Raw genomic sequence first — 24,086 nt, 5'->3', positions numbered from 1 at the left:
TTCTCTCTTGCACTTTTATGAAATGTTTATTTAACATGTCACCCTCTCCCTCTACACACACCCCATACTGGAGTTTCTTCTTTCCATACTGTGTGTGAGTAATGACAAAAACAGCTACTGATAAAACTGAACAGAACAAACTATTTCAAGAGAATATGGTTAACAGCAGCTTTAGATTTTTTTCTTTCTAAAGGCAAAATAGAAACATAAATATATAAAAATGTAAATATATACACATATACACATGCACATACATATATATGCATATACATATACATGTACATGTACATATATATTCTACAGATCACAACAATGGTTTAGATACCCTGAAGTAGTTCAAGTGAGATATGACAACAGGCACACCCAGAAAACACAATGTTGAGTTGAGCTGCTTCTGGGGATCTCATTGCCTCATCTTCTGGCCACTTGTTGAGTCTTGAGAGAAAACTTGCCTAATGGCAAGGAAAGGGATAGGAAGCTGTGCAGTGTCACTTTGGAAGGGTTGTACACAGGAACCACTAGGCAACAAAGCAGCATCCATTAGACATCGCTCAGGTCAGCCACCCCAGGGAGGACTTTGCCCTACATTAGGTCTAGAATGGCACTACCTCCAGTGCTAACATGGCTGACTTTGTCCTCAGTGTTCCTTTTGGCACAGCAAATGGCAGTATCCTCACCACCTATGATGGTGATGCAGGTCTTCTTGGTGGTCTCCACCACATTCTTCATTGATTCTTTGGTTCCCCAAACAAAGGCTTCCCACTCAAATACTCCAACAGGTCCATTCCACACAATCTGTTTGGCCCAGGGTTCAGCTTCTGCATACTTCTTGCTGCTCTCTGGGCCACAGTCCAAACCCATCCATCCAGCTGGGATTCCAGAGGCCAATGTGGCTTGGCCAGTCTTGGTATTCTCATCAAACTTGTCCATAGTGATAAAGTCAACAGGCCAAGTGGTCTTGACACCATTCTTCTCAGCCTTGGCCATCAGGTCTTTGATAATCTTGGCCCCCTGTTCATCAAAAAGAGAAGTTCCAATCTCCATGATGTTTAGCACCTTGAGGAAGATGAAATCCATCCCACCACCAATGATCATTTCATTAACTTTGTTTAGCATATTGTTGATCAACTGGATCTTGGTGGCAACTTTAGTTTTGTACAAAATGTCCAGGAAGGGTCTCTGGGCTCTCCAGGGTCTTGACAAAGTAAGTCATCTCCTTTTTCATGAGGAAACTACATACCTTCTTGGTCAGATTCACTTCCACCATGGAAGTATAGGCATGGCAAGTAGTCACAAAAGCATCATTGATATAGACATCTCCAAGCTTGGAGAAGGATACTTGGAAGGCTTCTAATTTGGCTGGCTCAGCTTTGATCTTGTTCCCAGAAGCATCTTTGCCTTTTCCTTCTACATGCAAGCAGAGATTCTCCAGCAAAATGATAGAAAAATTAGGTGGGTTAGCACAAGTTTTCTCCACTTCTAGACCCATACAGTCCTTCAAGGACAGAAGATCTTTGCCCAGCAAGCATTGAGTTCTGCAGCCACAGGCTCCAAGGGGTATTTCCCAGGCATGGGGAAATCCAGTCGACCTAAGGGGCTCATTAGAACAACAGACTTGGCTCCATTATCCAAACAGTAATTGATGCTAGGAACAGCAGCCTTGATTCTCTGGTTGTTGGTTATCTCTTTGTTCTTCATGAGAACATTAAAATCCACCCTCATAATGACTCTTTCCCCCTTCAGGCACATCTTGTCCAAGGTAAGTTGCTGGAAAGAGACATGTTGGTGGTGAGGAGATGTCAGAGTGGCTGTGGCTGCAGCTGCAGCTGGAGCTCAAACTGCCTGAGCTAGGGACTACTCTGCATACTGGGATCAGTGCCTACTGCCCAGTGCCCAGCCTAAAGGTTCTCTTTAGGGAGACACATAAAGAACTTACTGGGTTAGGTTTTATTAGACAACGTTTATCATGCTATGAGATACTCAATCACAATTTATTTTGGTGCTCATGATCTACCTTTGACAAAAACCAAAAGCCATCATTAAAATGATTACAGCTTTTGAACCAGATTCTGTTGTGGAAGTATGAGAATGCAGAGAAATTCTGTGAAGAAGTGGACAAGATGCTCCAAATTAAAAAGGCACATACTTGAACATTTGGTAACAACCTGAAGAGGAAGGAGATAGATGTTCTAAGTGAGAAACACTTGTTTTCAATTTAAGAAATGATGATGTATGTCTAAGTAGTGGTGGTTGGTGATTACACACTAAGATAACTATTTATTGCCCTGACAACAATCTAAAGGATGTCTGCAGTCTTCCCAGGCTATCGATCTAAGATGGGATACAGAACCTCTAAGGCATATCAAATTTATTACCTAGTACCCACTTCTAGTGATTTATGTAGGTATAAAGAATAGTACCCAAATGAATCTAGAAAATAGTGCTAAAGATTGTGACATCTTTGGAAAGACGCTAAAGATAATAGGGGAAGAGATGTTATTTTCATCACTGATTCCTCTAAAAGACAAGAGATTAAGAGGTGAATGGTATATGAGAAGTGCATATGTTGTCAAGAAGATGGGTTTTGGATTTCTAGATTTACAGATTAAAATAGAGAAAGAAGAAGCTCCTGGAAAGGGATGGAGTGCACCTGGCAAAGACCAGCAAGAATTTATTTATCAGGAGTCTTTAAAATCCAACCAAATGGGCTTACTGCCAAAAGAAAGGGAGTCAGAATAAATTGTCCATATGTACTCTCCAGGCTAGATACCATATAGAATGGCTTTGGTATAGAAAGAAGAATTACATTACAGAAATCCAGGAAGTCACAGAAGGAAAAAAATCTTGAAAAGGAGCCATAAAACCCATGACTATACATGTCTATAAAAATACATGAAGTAAGCAAGATAAATTAGTGATCACAAGGCAAAGAAAGAAATTTTGCCTTATCAGTATCACTGATGTTGTTGAGAAAAGACCAATAGCAGGATGACGAATCTGAAAGGACATTGATTTTAAAAAGTAACATACTTAAAGGAATGGAGCAGCATTGTGTATTTGAAAGATACACACATCAGGATATCCAGAAGCCCAAAGAGGGAAGTATAATTGAAAGCATTTAGGTGGTAATCAATTAAGGAAGAAACAAAAATGATATATTCAGTAGCTACTACAAGTCACCTGGACAAAAAGAGAAACTGAGTGGGAATTACAAAGGTAGATCACAAACCTGGCACCAATGCATAATGTAGAAGTAGTGTGGATATGTATTTTGTTTTTCTGCCTAAAGCACAGTATCAAGCAACTTCTTGACTTGCTTTAATAATAATGTCATCCTGGGGCAGCTAGGTGGTGCAGTGGATAGAGCACTGGCCCTGGACTCAGGAGGACCTGAGTCCAAATCTGGCCTCAGACCCTTGACACTTAGTAGCTGTGTGACCCTGGGCAAGTCACTTAACACCAATTGCCTCACCAAAATAATAATAATAATAATAATAATAATAATAATAATAATAATAATAATAATAATGTCTTCCTTCAAGAGTTGGAGGAAGCAATAAGGGGACATTCAATTCTGAATTTGATTCTCCCCAACAAGAAGGAACTCATTACTGGAGTAGAAATGATGGTATTAGGAGAAAGTCACTATTCCAACTTAAAATTTATGTTAGAGAAAAAAAGGAAAGTTAGAAGTAACATAAAAATTTTGAGAGGGTAGATTTCAAAAGATTAAGGAAGAGGACAGGTAGGATGCCATAGACTGAAATTCTACAGAGAAAGTCAGGACAGAAGGAATTTAAAGCCCTTGAGATTGAAATTCTGAAAACACAGAGATACAATTTCAATGAAGAGGTAAGGGGGTGGGAGGTGGGGAGTAGTACTCTCTAAAGAGACCAATACAGGGAACTCACCAACTTACTTAGATTTCACAAAGATATTAACAGAAGATGTAAGCAAAAGCAAGAAATAGAGGATAATTTTTTAATGATGATCCTGTAGTGTCAGAAACATTTAAGCTCAATATGAGCTCAGGCTGGTGAGTAAAGTTAATGATACCTTAGAAAAATCTTGAGGAAAAGAAGAATCAAAAAGGAAGATGACTGGCACTAGATTTTAGAAAGAACATTAGCTGAAGAGCATCCAGAAGAAGACGAAAAGGAAAGGGAAGGGGCTTGAATTTCTGAAATAAGATTTGTTGAAAGATGTTTAAGATTCAGAAGAAAAAAAAAACTTAAGGGTGGTCTGAATAGTTGTCTCCAAATATTTTAAAGATTGAAAAAGGGAAAAGATTTGTTCTTCTTGGTCCCAGAGATCAGAACAAGGAACAACTGATGGGAGTGACAAAGGGACACATTCATGATGGCCAAAGCTTCCTAGAAATTAGGATAATAATGAAAGTGGAACGGGATGTCTTGGAAAGCAGTGGGTTCCACTTCATTAGAGACCTTTATGAGTTTAGATGACTTGTTGTCAATTTGAGAGAACTGATGATCAAGCACAGATTGACTCTATGGTCTCTGAGGTAGTTTCCAGGAAAGGTCTTTTGTGATTCTGTGCTGATAGGCAATGATAATAAAGGCAATAATAGTAGCATTTTAATTTCAGCTTCAGGGTTATAAAGCATTTTATATGTGTATCTTCTTTTATCATGACATAGTAAAGCAAAGATTAGAATTAATATCAAATTAGAAGAAAGTAGCCAAAATAAAGATACGTTATGAAATTGAAGCAACTTCTAACTTACTGGTTTAAATAAGCTTTAGATGCTGAAACATCTGAGAAAGGAAGAGCTATTGATGCAGACTATCACCATTTCCTAAGGAAGTTTAACTGATGTAAGTCAATCATTACCATGAGAAAAACAAGTCCTAGAATGTACTCCAGCAAGTGAAAATTTGATCTTTATGGGGCCAGCTAGGTGGCACAGTGGATAAAGCACTGGCCCTGGATTCAGGAGGACCTGAGTTCAAATCCAGCCTCAGACACTTGACACTAGCTGTGTGACCCTGGGCAAGTCACTTAACTCTCATTGCCCCACAAAAAAAAAAAGATCTTTACATATAACAACATGAACTGTATCAGTTTATAATGTAAACTTCTTTGTAAAATATTGTGGAGGAGAATAGTGAAAAATTATGAGCAATATCACCCCATAACAAATCAGTTATCAATTGGGAAAAATATTATACAGAGCTTTGTGAGAAACTTCACTAAGCAAAATCATACCACAGCCATTTAAGAATAAAATTAGATCAAGAGGGGGGGAAATATGGTAACAACAATATTACAAAAATAAATAAACAACTTTGAAAGACTTAAGAACTTTGATCAATATAATGACAAACTATAATTCCAAAGGACCAAAGATTAAGTATGTAACTATCAACCAAAGAGAAGATGGACTCAGGGTCCAAAATAAAACATATATATTTATTTTTATTTTTATTTTTATTTTTTTTGTGGAGCAATGGGGGTTAAGCGACTTGCTCAGGGTCACACAGCTAGTAAGTGTCAAGTGTCTGAGGCGGGTTTTGAACTCAGGTACTCCTGAATCCAGGGCCAGTGCTTTATCCACTGCGCCACCTAGCTGCCCCCAAAACATATATTTTTTAACAAGTGTGGGGATTTGTTTTGCTTTATTCTGAATATTTGCTAAAAGGGTCTTTCTTTTCTTGTTCCTTTTTTCTCCCAGTTTGGAAAGGAGTTATGAATAAAAGAAAAGAGTCAATGAAACATTAAAAATACACCTAAAGATATGCATGAAGTGTCCCTACTACTATGCAATACCTTATAGCTTTCAAAAATAGTTTTTTTTTTAACACATACTCACTCTCTGAGCCGGCCCTCTCATTGCTATCTGCCCACACAAAGGCAGGTGTTGGTTCCCAGAGAAGAAACACCACCATACTGTTATATGAAAATAAGAGGGGAATACTCTCTTCCTATTAAGTGACTAGCTCTTGAACCCCAAGCAGTGTGCTTATATTTGTACAAAAATAGTAATTATTCACAAGGCTATCACATTCTAATTTTTTAAATGGCTATTTACTTAATAATAAGGAAAAAGTTAATAATAATGTCACAAGTACTGATATGTTAATTCAGGAATTCAAATTCAGGATTAATAAATAAATTATAACCCATAAATATTTTGAGTCATACTCTCCCACTAGCATAATTCAGTATCTGTGGAGGAGAGTGGACACACCTACAGAAACCTGGCAAGGAGAACACAATGAAGATAACCCATGTACTCAGGGTAACTTACAATTTTGGAACTATAAATTTGGGTGCTCTCTTTCTGCTTCAGGAACTGCCCAGAAAATTTGCTTTATAGGAATAGTTTCTGTGTTGAACAGATGCTTCTACTGCTGAGTTAAACTGATCCACTCTATGTCTGATTAATAGCAGTACTGATTACAAAATCTCAGTCAAAGTAGTTGAACTACTTTGGGGTTCTGGGATTCTCACTTCCAAGCTATTCCTCTGTTCATCTCATGGCTAGTAACTAAATTTTCAATTTTTGCCTTTAAAAAGGTAAATTACATAATTTTCATAGAATAATTATAGAGTCTACAGTTCCTGTTATCAACTATGTTGACATATGTAAGTTTAGATGTACATTTTGCATATATGTTTATGTGCATACATACACATATTTGTATATGTGCTGGTCACTAAAGTGTATAGTGTTCTCCATTCATCGCAATATTCTACATGTTGTCTCATATTCAAATACAAGGAGTTATATCTTAGAAATCTGAGTCAGACCTAACTTCAGGAATTTATTCTCTTGAAACTCTGGACAGACTTATGCCTAGACAAGTAAATGGTTAAGGTAGAGAATACAGCAACTGCTTTGCTCATAAGCAGACTTGTGTCCCAGATCAGTGAACTGTCACTCCCTTGTACCAAAAAGAGAATAGAATGAAGAACAGATGAAGATATAAACAAACCAGACAGTTTGGAAATGTACATGTTGAAATTATTATATGTCTAAAAGGAAAAACAAACTGTATGTAAGAAAGATTTGTAATTTCATACAGTCTTTTTTGTTGTGCCTTATATAAGAAGATTGTCATTTCAGTATTTGTCAGGTTCAGAATTTTTAAAAAGAAGAAAACTAAAAAAGAAGAAAATGAAGAGATAAAAATAGAATAGATCTGTAAAGATTTTTATGAAAAAACACTTTACATAAATAACAGTGGAATGACCACATTTGGGCTCTAATATCACGTTCCCCAGTGTGCAGCATGAGTAAATAGAAATTACATTAAAGGAAACAAAGACAAGTATACACAGAGGAGATCTGTGTTGGAGGTGAAACGATTTTGAGGACATTAAGGGATCAATTCTGAAAATATCTAAAAGGATAAAGTTACCAAAAACTAAAAAGAAAAACATGGCTCTTATTTGAAGAAAATAGTGACTGAGAAACTATTGATCCACGTATCTACTTTCCCATCTCTAAAAATATTTATGAAAATAATCACAAGAAATATAGCAAGAAGGGGATTTCTATCATTGAGCTCTCCAATCCCAGAAGTTGCTGGAAGTTGGTTGGCACATCACTTGCCTAAAAGGGAAGGAATAGCAAGAAATCTGCCAGGTCAGAGGAAAATTCAGTGGTAGTGCTCCCTTATCGTAGACTCAACTGGAGCAATAAGGCCTCATTCACTTTCCCTCTTAGGTTAGGAGTAATCATCAGCAAAATGAATGATGCTCCCCCTGCTCAACAAAAGTAGTATTGCCCTTCCATTAGTATTCTCACCAGCACAGTTTCCATACTATACAAAATGTCCCAGAATTATATATCAGGAAATGACCTCACTTTAGAATTTTTAATTTTTTTTATTTAATTTTTTTTTTTTAGTGAGGCAATTGGGGTTAAGTGACTTGCCCAGGGTCATACAGCTAGTAAGTGTTAAGTGTCTGAGGCCAGATTTGAACTCAGGTACTCCTGACTCCAGGGCCAGTGCTCTATCCACTGCGCCACCTAGCTGCACCGAAAATGTTTTCTGATCTGGATGTGAATAAATGACAGAATAGAATAGCATCAGGAGTGGTTCTTCATAATTTCAAAGATAACTTGACCAGCTTCCCATTCTGTTCCCATATTGTTAACATTATTATCATGAATTCCTTGATTTTTGATTTCTCACTTGTAAAAATCTTCAACTTATCTTCCTAGGTAGTTAAAGTGCCAAGAGTTGGCATTATAATGTAGAAAAAACATGCTTGGTTGCAGAGATCTGGGTATTCATTTAGGTTCTTTGTGGAATGTATGGCCTCATAGGATCATAGAGTTAGAATTGGAATGAACCTTAGAGGACATTGAGTCAAACCTCCTCATTTTTCAGATGAGTAAACTGAGTCACAGAGAGGCTAGTTGATTTGCCCAGAGTTGCATAGTCAGCCCTGTCTGGGGCAGGTTTTGAACTCAAGTCTTCTTGACTCCATGTCCAGTGCTTTATCTACTGGACAAATTACTAATTAAGGTAGTGTAAGAAACATTGGATTAGAGTCAAAATATCTGTTTGATCTTAAATGAATCACTTAATATCTTGGATCCTCAATTTCCTAATATATAAAATGAAGGGATCAGATTAGGTGATCACTTCCACTTCTAAATCCCAGGATTCCATGAGAATGAGCAGAGAAACCCGGAGGGTCTTTCCCTCCCAGATTGATTTTGGTTTTTTAACTAGGTAAAAGAGGCCACTTCTTGTCTCATTTCTAACCTAGCATCAATCACTGAATAGACAGTGCCTTAGACAGAGACCTAGGAAAGACCTTAGGTTAAAAAAGGCCAAGGTCTCCCACTGAACTATCTCCAGTTGTCCTGATCTATATCTTGCCCTTGGACCCAGATGGCTCTGGAGGAGAAAGTGAGGTGACTTTGCACAGCCCTCCCTCATTTCAATCCAATTCACTGCAAGTCAAGACATAACTTCTGATGTCATGGTCCTCTCTGAGAATGAAAGACAAACAACAAACATAGGACTTAGAGAAAAGAGAGGCATGAGTTCCCAGCTATGAAATTTAATAGCTACCATATGTGACATTGGAAAAACATCACTTAAATTCTCAAAACAGCTGTATTCTTACTGGTAAAATGAGAATAATATTGCTTCAAATGCATATCCTTAGGGTTCTCAGAATCTTAGAGTTGGAAATTATGTTAGAGGCCATCTAGTCTACCTATAATATTGTATCCCTCTAAAATATATCCAAAGAATGATCATCTTCCTATCCTTCCCCCATGGGCCTACTATTCCTATAGAATTTCAATCCATGGGATCCTACCTATTATTTGTCTTAAACCTTGGAAATCTAATGTCCCCCAAATTAAGGTACACATCAGACTATACCCAATATTCCTTCCCCTCCCTATCATCAATTCTGTTTTTGTTTTTGTTTTTGTTTTTGTAGGGCAATGAGGGTTAAGTGACTTGCCCAGGGTCACACAGCTAGTAAGTGTCAAGTGTCTAAGGTCACATTTGAACTCAGGTCCTCCTGAATCCAGGGCCAGTGCTTTATCCACTCCACCACCTAGCTGCCCCCAAGTTATTTTCTTAATAGACAGTGCCACTTTCCACATCTCCCCATTTTATCTATCCTGTTCCTTTTGAATAAGGAATCCTTTCCAGAAAAAGATAGCAGTCATGAGTTCCATTTGACCAAGTTTTGGTGATGCTTATGAGGTCAAATTTGTCTACTTACATTAGTGCAGGAAGTCCTTGCCCTATTTCATGGAGAAAAATGGTATTCTTAGAGATTTTGATCAGATCCCAGTTAGGATGGCCATATGCCCTGAGAGAATTATGGAAGAGTTTCCACTCAGGATATTCTGGTTTCCCAGGTGAGGGGGTGAATTTTGTGCAGTTCAGGTACCCTTATGAGACAAACGTCCACATGATAAGGATCAAGTTTCCTTCTGACATGGGGAGCTAAATATTCTTTTCTTTATGGCCTTTGTGTTGAGAAAGGTCATTTCCAGTTTTTAATAAAAGCACACCCTTATTAATTACTAAATAATCAGTAAATCTCTCATAAAATATGCAATTTTTTGGTTATTGAGCCATTTCAGTTGTGTTTGGCTCTGATCCCATTTTGGGTTTTCTTGGCAAAGATACTAGAGTGCTTTGCCATTTCCTTCTCCAGCTCCTTTTACAGGTGAGGAAACTGAAGCAAATAGGGTTAAGTGATTTGCCCAGACTTACATAGCTAATTTGTGTCTGAGGCCAAATTTGAATCAGGTCCTCCTGATTCCAGACCAAGTGCTCTATTCACTGAGCCCCCTAGCTACCTACTGATTTTTTTGGGGGGGGGGTGAATTTGCAGAAATTTGTATTTAGGCACAACAAGTATTTTGATCTTTACATGTGGGATAAGCATAAGATACAGGTAAGACTGTGTCTTGGATGGGGCCAGCTCCTGTTGATATCTGCTTCCTTGTGTTACAGAGTCTTGTGTGACTTCTAAAGATCAGAGAAGCAGAGATACAATGGCAGCAACTGATGCCAGTAGCCATGCTCAATAAGAAGACTGATATAGTGCCTCCACAACATCCGAACATCATACCTTGTGGCAAATGGACTTTTCCAGGAGCTATGACACATTCAGAAATGAACTTAGAGGGGTGAATGATTTGTTACAACCATTTTAAGTTTGAGTCCACTCTCTTCAGGGACTGAGATAGTGGAAGGGAAGAATATGCTCCTGGTTGGTGGAGGATGGAACATGAGGGAGAGAATGTGTTTATACTTCTGTTCCTGTTATATCTTATCAGCAAATATCCCTATTGGAGGAGGTAGGTGGTATAGTGGATAGAGTACCGGCCCTGAAGTCAGGAGGACCTGAGTTCAAATCTGGCCTCAGACACTTGACACTTACTAGCTGTGTTACCCTGTGCAAGTCACTTAACCCCAATTGCCTCACAAAAACAAACAAACAAACAAAAATATCCTTATTGTAAAAAAGACTTGAAGCAAGCCAGGGCATGTAGGAGGCAGAGATGAGGAGAAAACATATTCCAGGGATGAGAACAGCCAGTGAAAATGCTTGATAAGGAGATAGAAGGCCTTTTTTGAAGAACAAGGAGGCCAGAGTCACCGGAGCATAAAGTGTCTTAAGGGAGAGGGCATAAGCTACAAGAGCAATGGAAAGGTGTGTGAGGGGCAGTTTTATGAAGTGTGTTGAATGACAGAGGATTTTATATATGACCATTGAGTTGATAGAGAACCGCTAGAGTTGATTGAGGAAGGGGTAGGGGGTGATGACATAGTCAGGACTATGTTTTAGGAAAGGCATTATGTCACTTTTGATGGAATGGACTGGAGAGACATAGGGTGGGAGACCAATCAGTAGATGTGAGATGATGGGAACATACAACAAGGTAAAAGTAATGTCAAAAGGTGGAGGGAGTTTTTGTGAAAAATGTTACTAATTAAAATCAAGACACCTTGACAACAGATTGGAAAATGGAATGCTTCATAGATTTACTGAAGCTCAGGGCAGTTAAATATTTTGAACAATGTCACACAGAAACAAAGTAAAAGAGCCAGTATTTGAACCTATTCCAACATACCTGCTCTTTATCTTATAGCACTAGCACAATGACCCAAATGTAGTAGGTGCTACATAAATTGGCTTAAAAAGGATCGAACATACAAATGAAATTGTCTAATTCATTGATTTAGAATGGTCCAATATCATATAACAAACAAACATAAAACAGGAGTTAGATTTTATCCAAACACAGTATTTCATTAATTCATTAATTAGCTGGATAGAGAATATCAATTTTTTTTGGAGGGGTCAAGTTGTCTGGTTCTACTATATAGAGAAAAAAATTGGAAACCAAAACAATTAGATTCTAATATTAGCTCTGCCACTAATTAGCTACATGTTGTCAGTCAAGATTCTTCTCTAGAGGTGTCTAGATTGAAGTTAGAAGAGACTCAGATCCTAACTCTGAACCATAGGCATTAATGATGGCTAAGTGGAGGCACATGACCTAGGTTCAAATATCAACTCTGTCATTTACATTCAATATGACAATGAGACAGTTACTTAGCCTTGCTTTCTTCACCTGGAAAACAAGAAGGTTAAACTTTATTAACTCTGAGAACCTTTTCAGAGTTATGATGAAAACAAGAGTGCTCAACCTTGTTTTCTCTAAGACCATTTTCAGAATTATCTATGATTGAATAAATTTGCTAGTGGTGCAACCTTTGGTGAATCTATTCTCTTCTATGAGTTCATTCCTTATCTATAAATGTGTGCCACAATGCTTATATTACCTACCTTACAGAGTTGTTTTGATTGCAACACCTTGCAAACCATAAGGTATCATAGAAATGGGTAAATTATAATATGTCTATCTATAAAACAAGAAATTTTGACTAACTCATCTCTAAATTTTCCTTCAGCAAAACTTTCTTTCTTCTGCTTTATTATAGAAACTTTCCCTTTGAATTTACTTATCAGCTTTAAAAACCAAATTTATTTTGTTTTGTTTTGTTTTGTTTTTTGCAAAGCAATAAGGGTTAAGTGACTTGCCCAGGGTCACACAGCTAGTAAGTGTCAAGTGCCTGAGGCGGGATTTGAACTCAGGTACTCTTGGGGGCAGCTAGGTGGCGCAGTGGATAGAGCACCAGCCCTGGAGTCAGGAGTACCTGAGTTCAAATCCAGCCTCGGACACTTAACATTTATTAGCTGTATGACCCTGGGCAAGTCACTTAACCCCAATTGCCTCACTAAAAAAAAAAAAAATAGACAATGAACTCAGGTACTCCTGAATCCAGGGCTGGTGCTTTACCATTGCGCCATCTAGCTGCCCTAAACCAAATTTATTTTTAATAAAGATGGCCAAGGGCAGTTTATCATACCCCCTCCTTTTAAAAAAACCTGCTGATTTAGAATAATTTCTAATTAAAATGTTTTATAATTGGCAATGCATGAATAAGAGAAAAAAATGATACTTTAAGGTAATTTATTCCTTTTCACTAAGAATCCATAGACAGAAATCACTAGACACACTCTATCCAACAGCTGTATGAGTTTTCATGGTTCTTAAAATGGACTTTAATTACCAAAATTTTAGCTATGCCTTCTTAATTTTTAAACTTATTAAAAACAAAAGTATTTTATTATTTTCCAGTTACATGTAAGGATAGTTTACAACATTTGTTTTCATAGGATTTTTAGTTCCAAATTTTTCTCCCACCCTCCCTTCCCTCCTTCCTCCCCAAGACAGAAAGCAATCTGAGATTATTTACACATGTACAATCACATTAAATATATTTCTGCATTAGTCATATTGTGAAAAAAGAATAAGAGCACAAGGGAAAAACTTTAAAAAAGAAGGGGAAAAAATGGCCCAGTAATAGAAACAGTATGGTTAACTCTGCATTCATAATCCACAGTTCTTTTTTCTGGATATTGAAAACATTTTCCATCATGAGTTCTTTGAAATTGTTTTGGATTATTGCACTGCTAAGAAGAGCCAAGTCTATCACCATTATTCATCACATAATGTTGCTGTTACTGTGTACAATGTTCTCCTGGTTCAGCTACTCTCAGTCAGCATCAGTTCATGTAAGTCTCTCCAGGTTTTTCTGAACTCCTCCTTCTCATAGTTTCTTACATCACAACAGTATTTCATTACATTCAGATAAGACAACTTGTTTAGCCATTCCCCATTTGAAGGGAATTCCCTCAATTTCCAATTCTTTGTCACCACAAAGAGAGCTGGTATAAATATTTTTGTATATGTGGGTCCTTTTCCTTCATCTATGATCTTTTTGGGATACAGACCTAGTAATGTTACCACTGGGTGAAAGGGTATGAGCAGTCCCATATCTCTTTAGGCATAGTTCCAAATTGCTCTCCAGAATGGTTGGATCAGTTCACAGCTCCACCAACAATACATTAGTGTTCCAATTTTTCCACAGCTTCTCCAACATTTATTATTTTCTTTTTTTTTTTGTCATATTAGCCAATCTGATAGGTGTGAGGTGGTAACTCAAAGTTGTTTTAATTGGCATTTCTCTAAACATTAGTGATTTAGAGCATTTTTTTTTCATGTGGTAATAGATAGCTTTAATTTCTTCATCAGAAAACTTCCTGTTCATATCCTTTGACCATTTCTCAATTGGTGAAAGACGTATATTCTTATAAATTTGATTTAGCTCCCTATATATTTTAGAAATGAGGCCTTTATCAGAAATACTAGTTGTAAAAATTGTTTCCCAGTTTTCCGCCTCCCTTCTAATTTTGGCTGCATTGCTTTTGTTTGTACAAAACCTTTTTAATTTAATGTAATCAAAGTCATCTATTTTGCATTTCATAATATTCTCTATCTCTTGTTTGGACATAAATTGTTTTCCTCTCCATAGATCTGAGAAGTAAACTACTCCTTCCTCTCCTATCTATGGTATCACACTTTATGTCTAATTCTTATACCCATTTTAAGCTTATTTTGGTATATGGTGTAAGATATTGTTCTGTGCCTAGTTTCTGACATACTATCTTCCAGTTTTCCCAGCAGTTTTTGTCAAAAACTGAGTCCCTATACCAGAAGCTGGAGTCTTTGGGTTTATCAAACAGTAGATTACTATAGTCATTTACAACTGGGTCTCCTGTGCCTAAAATATTCCAGTGATCGACCACTCTATTTCTTAGCCAGTGCCAAATACTTTTGATGACTGCTGCTTTATAGTATAGCTTCAAATTTGGTACAGCTAGCCTGCCTTCCTGTGCATTTTTTTTTCATTAGTTACCTTGATATTATTGACTTTTTGTTCTTCCAAATGGATTTTGTTATTTTTTTCTAATTCTCTAAAATAATTTTTAGGTATTCTGATTGGTATTAAGTAGTGTGATTGGTATTTAGTCATGCTTTCTTGACCCAGTAGTTTGTATTGGCACCAAGTAATAGATGCAGTTTTAGTCTGTACCCATAGATATGTATTACTTCATCTTGTGATATCCTCCTCCTCACAATGCATTTAGAAGGCTCATCAGCTTTATCAGCATTAATGGAAATGCATAACTCATCTTTCTATTGCCTTTTTGTAGCGTACAGATAACCCTGAATTCCTGAAGTCTTTAGGCTGAAGATATTCCAGTGGAGCACAAACTCTGGTATGTCTGACTGAGCTGGAAAGACTGATTCTAGGCCAAATGACAGAACATTATCAGAGGACCAGTTTAGCTAACTCTGAGAAGCTCATCACCAGAAGCCTGGCCACTAGATGAAGAAGATTTCGTCCATAGTCACCTATGAAATCAGTTATTAGTGTGCAAAGAGGTTGTGATTTTCACTAATGGAGGGAGTACTCACATGCACAAATTCAAACAAATATCCTATGATGGGATTAGGAAATTAGGACTAGGTCAAATGAATGATAACATACAAAACAAAAATTTGTGGGGAAACAATTAAGGAAAGGGAAAATAGATTGAGAAGGTATGACTAAGGTTTCTTTAGGAACCTTGAGGAGCCTTGAGAATCCATGGAAAGGGTGATCAAGAATTCATGGGGGGCAGCTAGGTGGAGCAGTGGATAAAGCACTGGCCCTGGATTCAGGAGTACCTGAGTTCAAATCCAGTCTCAGACACTTGACACTTACTAGCTGTGTGACCCTGGGCAAGTCACTTAATCCCCATTGCCCCACAAATAAATAAATAAAAGAATTCATGGGACACATGTCTAATAAATTTGGCATGGCAAATAGTCAATGAGAAGGCTGAAAACTCAGAGGAATGAGCCAATGGTTCCTATTATTTATACAAATGTAAGGGAGTGACTCTTAAAAGTTCATATTTTACTGGGGCATAAATTTGTTTCATTAGGAGAGAGAGAGAAGGAGAAGAGAAAGAGAAGGAGAAGAAGATAAAGATGAAGAAGATGGAGACAATGATGGAGACAGACAAAGATGAAGATGAAGACGAAGACGAAGACGACGACGACGACGACGACGAAGAAGAAGAAGAAGAAGAAGAAGAAGAAGAAGAAGAAGAAGAAGAAGAAGAAGAAGAAGAAGAAGAAGAAGAAGAAGAAGAAGAAGAAGAAGAAGAAAGAAGTTGTGGTGGTGGTAGGTTAAATCTACCTTAACAGGACACTTGCCTGGGCATAGGTCTGTCTTACAGTTCTAATAGAAGCAGTTCCTGAGGTGAGTTTAACTCAGAGTTCTGAAAGATCTATCTTACATTCAGACTAATACTGAAGCAAATAGTATATAGAGTCAGCTTCAGTGATTTACATATGAAGAACTGAAGAATATTTAGGTTAATAACTTAGGAAATATGGACAGCAAAACTCTATTATAAGACTAATAGCATTTATATGATCATAGATAGAAGATAAGGATTTGCTTTACATGTAGAGAGGACCTAGCTATTGAACCAATATTTAGAAAAAGAGAGATGAAAAAATAGATTTCAGAACTATGTCAAAAAGACATCATGACTCTGTTTCTTTCTATATGAAATCAGTTGTTCCAGATTGGTTGGCTATTTACTGAGTGGAGTATTCTCTATTGTCACCTGCTGATTAATTTTTTTTTCTTTTTTTGTTTGTTGTTTTGTTGTTGTTGTTGTTGTTGTTGTTTTTTGGTGAAGCAATTGGAGTTAAGTGGCTTGCCCAGGGTCACACAGCTAGTAAGTGTCAAGTGTCTGAGGCTGGTTTTAACTCAGATCCTCCTGAATCCAGGGATGGTGTTCTATCCACTGCACCACCTAGCTGCCCCCTGCTGATTAAATTTCAAAGGAACTCAGATGATGTACTCTGCTCTTAATTATTACTTGTAAAGAATAGAGAAAACAAATTGGGTTTCCTAATATTATTTGCTTCTGATAAGAGAACAGGGGAAATAGAAGAAAAGACAGAAAATACTCTTTTGAGTTGAAAAGTGGAGAAAGAGAAAATAAAATGTTAATTTGAATTATCACCCATTGTTTTGGAGAGAGAAAGAGAACAATAGTTCTAAAAGAAACTTAGCTGGAGGGGCTTTTGACAATTTTGAGGTAAAAATTGTAGGCTTTTCCTAAAATAATATAACTATTTCAGCTGAAGTCATCAACTAAACCTGAAGCTGAAAGTGATGGATACTACAGTTGCCATTGAGGAGTAAGCCCAGTTAAAGAGAGGAACGGCATGGAAGGGAGAACATTAGAGAAGCCCAGTGGATTGACTAGTCTGGCTTTAACATTGTATCCAGTCAGGCATTTATTAAGTTAATCATGGACCCATTCTGTTTAACCACTGAAAGTATCTATTCAACAAAAAACAAAAACAAAAACAAAATTCATCAAGAAACTTTAGTAGAGATTTCCTGAGACAAAAAAGAGGACAGTGAAGTCTTTATTTCCAAAACTGAGCTGTCCTAGTCATTTCTATTCCTTACATGTATGCGTTATTACCCTGGAACTTTAGGTATGTGCCTACTCTTCCCATACATATCATGTGCATTGGTGGGAAAAATAAATTGAGCTTTTTAGATAGAATGTTATACAATTATTATGATTTTGCCTTGCATTTTCAATAAAAGTTTAAGTAAGATTGAGCATTATTGGTTTATGTATTAATGGAAAATGCAACAGTGGGGCTCATGAGCTTTAGTATTGATGTGGTTGGTTGTTGTCCTTCACTCTTGAAAAGGACCAAAATGATGTTACTATATTGGAATCAAGGTACAGAGTGTCTGACTGTGGATTATTAGACTGTTATGATGAATATATGGATGACCTGGATTTGATGGAGTTGCCTTATCATCTTAAAAGGATTGTATGAAACCCTGGATTAATAGGAGCAGAATGCACTTTGGCTAAACTTTAAACTGAACCCTGATAGCTAGCAGATAAGTCCCTATCTGCTGATTTCTTTCCCCAGGTAGTAATTCCCTAACTTGCAAAAACATCTGGAAATCCTCCTCCTTGCCAAAAGCCCCTTTTTGGAATCATATAATCTTATCATATTGTTTCAGTTAAGTCAAACTACCCAACTGATTGGTATTTCCTACATACTTGCTATAACTGAAATTGTTAAGCAGATTTGCAATTATGTACATTATTGTTGTAGTATTTGCTTTTAGGTTGATTTGTATCATGCTGTAACCAGTGAGCAAAGAAACCTTATATATACCCTCAGAAAAAGGAAGTCTTGGGAGCAGCTAGGTGGCGCAGTGGATAAAGTACCAGCCCTGGATTCAGGAGGACCTGAGTTCAAATCTGACCTCAGACACTTGACAATTACTAGGTGTATGACCCTGGGCAAGTCACTTAACCCTCATTGCCCTGTAAGAAAGAAAGAAAGAAAGAAAGAAAGAAAGGAAGAAAGAAAGAAAGAAAGAAAGAAAGAAAGAAAGAAAGAAAGAAAGAAAGAAAGAAAGAAAGAAAGAAAGAAAGAAGGAAGGAAGGAAGGAAGGAAGGAAGGAAAGAAAGAAAGAAAGAAAGAAAGAAAGAAAGAAAGAAAGAAAGAAAGAAAGAAAGAAAGAAAGAAAGAAAGAAAGAGGAAGTCTTTGAGCTCTTTCCTTGGGACAAATAAACTGACACTATGGTTTTCCCTAGCAGTTTTTTTTTTTTCATAGGAGGACAGGCACAGAAACAAAATTTGATAAGACCAATTCAAGCTAGGAAGGTGCTACCACAGGTTGGGCATAAATAGTCCACATGAACATTTGGGGTGGAGTTGTCTCTAAATTTGTCCATCTCACATTTCTTCTGAGCAACCGCAATTCTGCTTTGCTCATAGAGCACAGTACCTTCTTTGAGGAAGGCCTACCTTGCTAGGCAGTCTTTTGCCAGTATCTCCCAAGAGACACAATGAATTCCAAAGTTCTACAGAGAAACCTTGAGAGTATCCTTGTACCATTTCTTCTGACCTCCATGTGAGTACTTACCTTTTGTGAGTTCTCCATAAAGTAGTCTTCTAGACTGTGTAATTTAAAATTTTAAATGTGGGTTCTAATCTGTTCCCCCAATTTGGGGGGAAACTGACTAAAATCACTGATAAAACGAGTTTAGATTTTTAAGGGTTTATTGAAATATAGAAAGAGAAAGATTGAAAACAGAATTCTTACAAAGTCACAATCCTATCTTTCCTCAGCTCCTCTGTCTTTCCCTCCTGTCACCACCAAGTCAGGAACCAAAAGGACAGCACTCTTCATGCAGGCTCCCCTTTCCTCCTTCCTGTCCCCTACCAGAATGGGGTGGTTCTTCAAGCTGGTTGGTTGATTGGACCAAAAGTTCAAAGGTTTTTTAGATTCTGAGAACCATGCTTTCTTAAGTACTCTCAAGTACCAACCAGATGTGCTTAGAATCTAGTCAACTACTAATCCATTCAAATAAGCCAGTAATACACTCTGGTGGGCTCCTGAGTATCTGCCAAATCTCATCTATCACATTCCATTATCTTGACAAGGCAAATGTATGTTTGGCATTCAAACAACATGGTCATTCCATTGGAGCTGCACAACTCCAATGAGTAGCAATGTGACTAGTCACTTCAAGAGTTACCCCTAGCCCCTTGAGAGGTAAAGTACTAGCCATTTGGTCAATACTCTCCAGAAGCACTCTGACTTGCTGAAGTAGGTTCAAGTAGGGTGAGAGAACCAGTCATAACCACAGGGGAAAAAGACTGAGAAGAGCTGGGATTGGTGTCAAGCCTAGACTACAAAGATAGAAACAATGTTTGTGGGATCTTTGATTCTAGTGTTTGTTACAACTTTGCTGTTGTCATGATATGTAATAACAGCTGCTCATGAATATGGATTTGAGTGTCTGATAATAATAGCTATTTAAATATAATGTATATACATACACATATCAGAATTTGAATATAAAAAACCCACACTTAACATTGCTTTATATTGACAAAATCTGCAAGCCTTTGATGATAAATGTGACTTGCCAATATCAGTGAAGGAATGTGTACAGCCTTTCTCTCCAGCCAAACACAGGGGTGAAAAAAGGAATTCTTGACTCGTGAAGCCTTTCTGGCTGCCAAGAAACTATTCTGGGCCCAACTAGAATTCAAGTTTACATGTTCTCTTCCCTTCCCCTTGAGTTACTGGGAAAGATTCCTTGGTTTTTAATTCCTCTAATCCTTCCTTTTGTTTCTTTCTTCAAAGCAGCATAACTAAAGTCCCTGGCAGTCTGCTGGCCACCATGTGCCTGCCTCTAAAAGACACAGGATGAACATATAAAACAAGATGAAAGATGAAAATATAAGGTAGTAGTGACTATGATTTAACATTCCCCAGTGGGAATAAGTAGGGACATATTTACCATTGTACTAAGCACTAGAGGCAGGTAGATTCAATCTGAACCTTGCTCAATCTTTCGCCTGTGTTCCCCTGTAAAACACTTCCCAGGAATTCAACTTTTAGGATCAAAGAAGAGCTTGAAGTCAGGACACATGTGTAATGAATAGATAGATGAATGTATAGAAATTTCCTTAAGGGTCAGTCAGTAAATAAAGATTTTTTAAGTGCTTTTTCTGTGCTAGGAACTAGGCTAAATACTAAGGACACACATACAACAAGGCAAATGCAAAATTCTTTCCCCTCGAAAAGCTCACATTCTAATGGGGAATAAACATGTAAATTACTAGGTACATATGCATACAGAGTAGATGGAAGGTAAATTTTAGAGGGCCAGGAACTAGCTACTGGGGTTCAGGGAGAGGAAGAGAAAAGGACCCCTTCAAAAAGTATACCTGAGTTGAGTTTTGAAGAAAGCTCTCATGGCATCTCTATCCATTTTTGTCACTGGAAGTTCCTAAAATAAGTACTTGATAAATATTTATTGAAGATAATGAGGGTATTTGATCCTGGATTATGCCTCATTCTTCAGTTTGCCCATGATACATTGTTACATTTGTCCTGTCTTCCCAACTACTTCCTGTCTTCCTATAATGCCTCCAGGGAATTGGAGGAGGGGAAGGAATCTTAGACCTGTATGTTTGCCCAGCTCTATATGTAGTACCCACTGGATACCTGTTTCTCATTGTTGATTATTGCGATGATAATTCTCCAAACTAATCACAAAGTGGTGGAAACAAAAAGCTTGGGTGTTTTCCAGGTTGGGAGCTATTCCAATACTAATGTGGCAATACAGATCATATAACCAGGCCAAATTACATACACACCAAGCTTTTCAACTGTTCCATTTCACCAATCAACTAACTGGGAATTTTCCAATTTTCTAGACTTTACTGTGGACACAGACCCAAGGATAATGGGAAAGGAGAAGGAGATCATACTCCAGGAAGTATTATCAATAATACTCTGGGTCAGTTCTTTGAGTGGACATTGCCAGCCAATGATTCTTTTTCTCCATGCCTAAATCTTCATGATGTCAAAACAATGAAGAAGAAATACAAATATCTTCTTGCTGTTTTTAAAATAAAACTAAAACGGAGAGAAAGAGGGAAAGGGTAACCAACATTTCAAAAATAAAACAGAAACAAAAACAAGTAATGGTAGGTAGCAACCAAATTCAAGGAAGAGATAGAACACATACAAAAGGGCACCTTCCAAAATCTTACCCTCAAATGCATTTGGACCAATTCAGCCTCATAAGTAATCTCAAGTAACTTCATGAGTCAATAGAAAATTAGGCATTATGGCTTCACCAAAATCTAAAAATCTACTATTCCTTCAACTGTAATATTCATTTTTTAAACAACAAAATACAAATGTATATAATTCCTATATTTACATCTGTCATCATCTGACTGTATACTAACTGTAATGGGAAGGGTACTAACTATGCTATAATACAACCTGTAAAATTTATTTTAATGAAGTACATATTATTTAAACATTAGAATTCTTTTCAATAATTTTTAATCTACTTCGTAGGATGAAGAAGAACATTTCTTTCAAATACTCATAATTTTATGTTACTACATAGACCACAGCTTTCATTCTTCAAAATAATCACTCAGTAAGTGAAATTAATAATAAAGTTTTGTAAATAACCTCCCCCTCTCAAAAAAAGAGAAGGGTAGCAATCTTCTCTCTCTAATTTTTATTTTTATTTACAAAGTGGTGAGAAGGGGTTTGTGTTTCTTCTTCATTCCTTTTGGCATTTTGAGGACTTAGCTATGAGGAATCATCATCATTAGTTGACAATGTCCACTCATCTATCTGTTGTTAAATTTTCTGAGACAGAATACTGCTATAACATCAGCTTATAAGTACCTATTATCAACTCCAAGGCAAAGAGGTTGTAAAGAAGAATCCTAGTCTCCATATGTCCCTCTCAATGATACTTTTGTTCTAGGTCCAAACAATATGGTCAGGCCTTTTGAAAAGATTCTTTGGACCTCTTCTTTAGTCATTATTTTCAGTTGGTGTATACTACATTAACTGTGACAGGAGGAGGCAGTGAACAACATGAGCATGGTCCCTTTCCCTTCCTTTGAAGGACAGAATGAATTTTCCTTCTTTCTTTGGGCAGCACAGCTAGCAAGAATGTTCTTCATCTCTCTGGTCCCTTTGTATTCTTGTTTTTGAATTGAGAAACAGTGTGCTATAGCAGTTTTGGAGTCAAAGGACATGACTTCAGCCTCCCATCTCTGTCATTTATATATTGAGAAAATTATAACTGCTATCAAATCTGTAAACTCCTGCCTGGCTGACTATCTGAAAGCTATTAATTTAATATGGGAGGAGCCAATTGGGAGGCTCCCCCTCCCCCACTGCCTCTCCCAGACTGATAGGAAAAAAGATTATACAGCCTCCTTTCAATTAACAACAAAATAGGGTTTATTGAGGTGAATAAACTTAGAAATAAGAAGAGAAGAGAAGTAGGATAGTATGACCTGACTGCTTTTTAACTTTCTCCCTGCCACCCATTGGCTCTCACCTGTGGGTATGTCTCACTCTATGTCTCTCCTTCAGTCCTCTGCAACTGCCCCCTTTCTTGGTCTTCCATTTCACTGTCAGCCGTGCCTGCTCTTCAGTCTTATTTCTTAGTCCTCTCTTTTCACAGCTCCACTCCTTTCTCCATCTGTCTCTGTAGCATCCCTCCTTCCCATCTAACTTCCCCAGTATATAAAAGACCTCTCTCATTGGGAACCCGGGGCCAAGCCCCCACACACACCAAGCTAATTGGCTGGCACCCCCAGGCCATATGGAGCCCCTGTGCTGAGCATGCCCAGAGCCAGGGGCTGGGCAGAGGAAGTCCTAGTATGCCTGAGGCTTCCTGTGTGCATCCTTGCTGAGCGGGGCATGGGCAAGAGGCTTATGTGCTGGGGGCAGTTTCAGGGAGAGCAGTTTCACTGGGGCAGGGGAGGCCCATTTGGGGTGCCTGAGGTTAATTTTAACAGCTTACAATATGTGATCTCATCCAAATCACTTCCTCTTATTTCAGACCTTTCTCTGTTTCCTCATCTGTAAAATGAGGAAGTTGGAATTGATGGCATCTAAGCTCTTTTCCAACTAAAATCTATACTCCTGTAAACTCTATCTTTGGTCATCTTCCCCTTCACTTTTCAGTTCAGAGCATAGTTGCCACAAGTCTCATTTCAAATCGACCATATTGGACCCAGGAAAGGTCATCTAAGTATATTCTAATCACTTAGAAAGCTTAGAAAGGATAGGTGAAGGACAAATATTACTTCTTTTGTAAATGCTTTGTTGTTGTTTAATAATTTTTCAGTCATGTCCATCACTTTGTGACCCCTTCTGGGGTTTTCATGGCAAAAATGTTGGAGTGGTTTGCCATTTTCTTCTTCAGTTCATTTTACTGATGAGGAAACTAAGGCAAACAGGGTTAAGTAACTTGGTCACACTGCTATTAAGTGCCTGAATCCAAATTTGAACTCAGGTCTTCCTGACTCCAGAACCAGCACTCTATCCACTGTGCCACCTGTTTGTCTATCGGTGCTTATCTCAGTGGGAACAGTTCCTTGATAACTTGGAGGGAAAGCTAAGCCAAAACATGGCTGGCAACAGTGGAGCAGAAAAGGAGTGGGCAACTTTCAGAGATTTGGTGTACAGCAATGCATTTACTTATCTGGGCCAAAACATTCACAAACATCAAGACTGATTTGATGAAAATATTGGGGA

General features: G+C 37.7%; 1 protein-coding gene across 1 annotated transcript in view; it reads right to left on the bottom strand.

The window, feature by feature from the left end:
• Nucleotides 1-540: 540 nt before the first annotated feature.
• LOC122747948 (phosphoglycerate kinase 1-like) overlaps nucleotides 541-24,086 on the bottom strand; it is a 60,282-nt gene continuing 36,736 nt past the window's right edge. The window contains 4 exon segments of the mRNA XM_043993713.1: nucleotides 541-1,180; nucleotides 1,182-1,527; nucleotides 1,530-1,767; nucleotides 6,801-6,817. Coding sequence (XP_043849648.1) covers nucleotides 541-1,180; nucleotides 1,182-1,527; nucleotides 1,530-1,767; nucleotides 6,801-6,817 — 1,241 coding nt within the window.

The sequence above is a fragment of the Dromiciops gliroides genome, chromosome 3 (genome assembly GCF_019393635.1).
Source record: "Dromiciops gliroides isolate mDroGli1 chromosome 3, mDroGli1.pri, whole genome shotgun sequence".
Classification (NCBI taxonomy): Eukaryota; Metazoa; Chordata; class Mammalia; order Microbiotheria; family Microbiotheriidae; genus Dromiciops; species Dromiciops gliroides.
The sequence above is the reverse complement of the archived record's forward strand: the minus strand, read 5'-3'. Positions and strand labels throughout refer to the sequence as shown.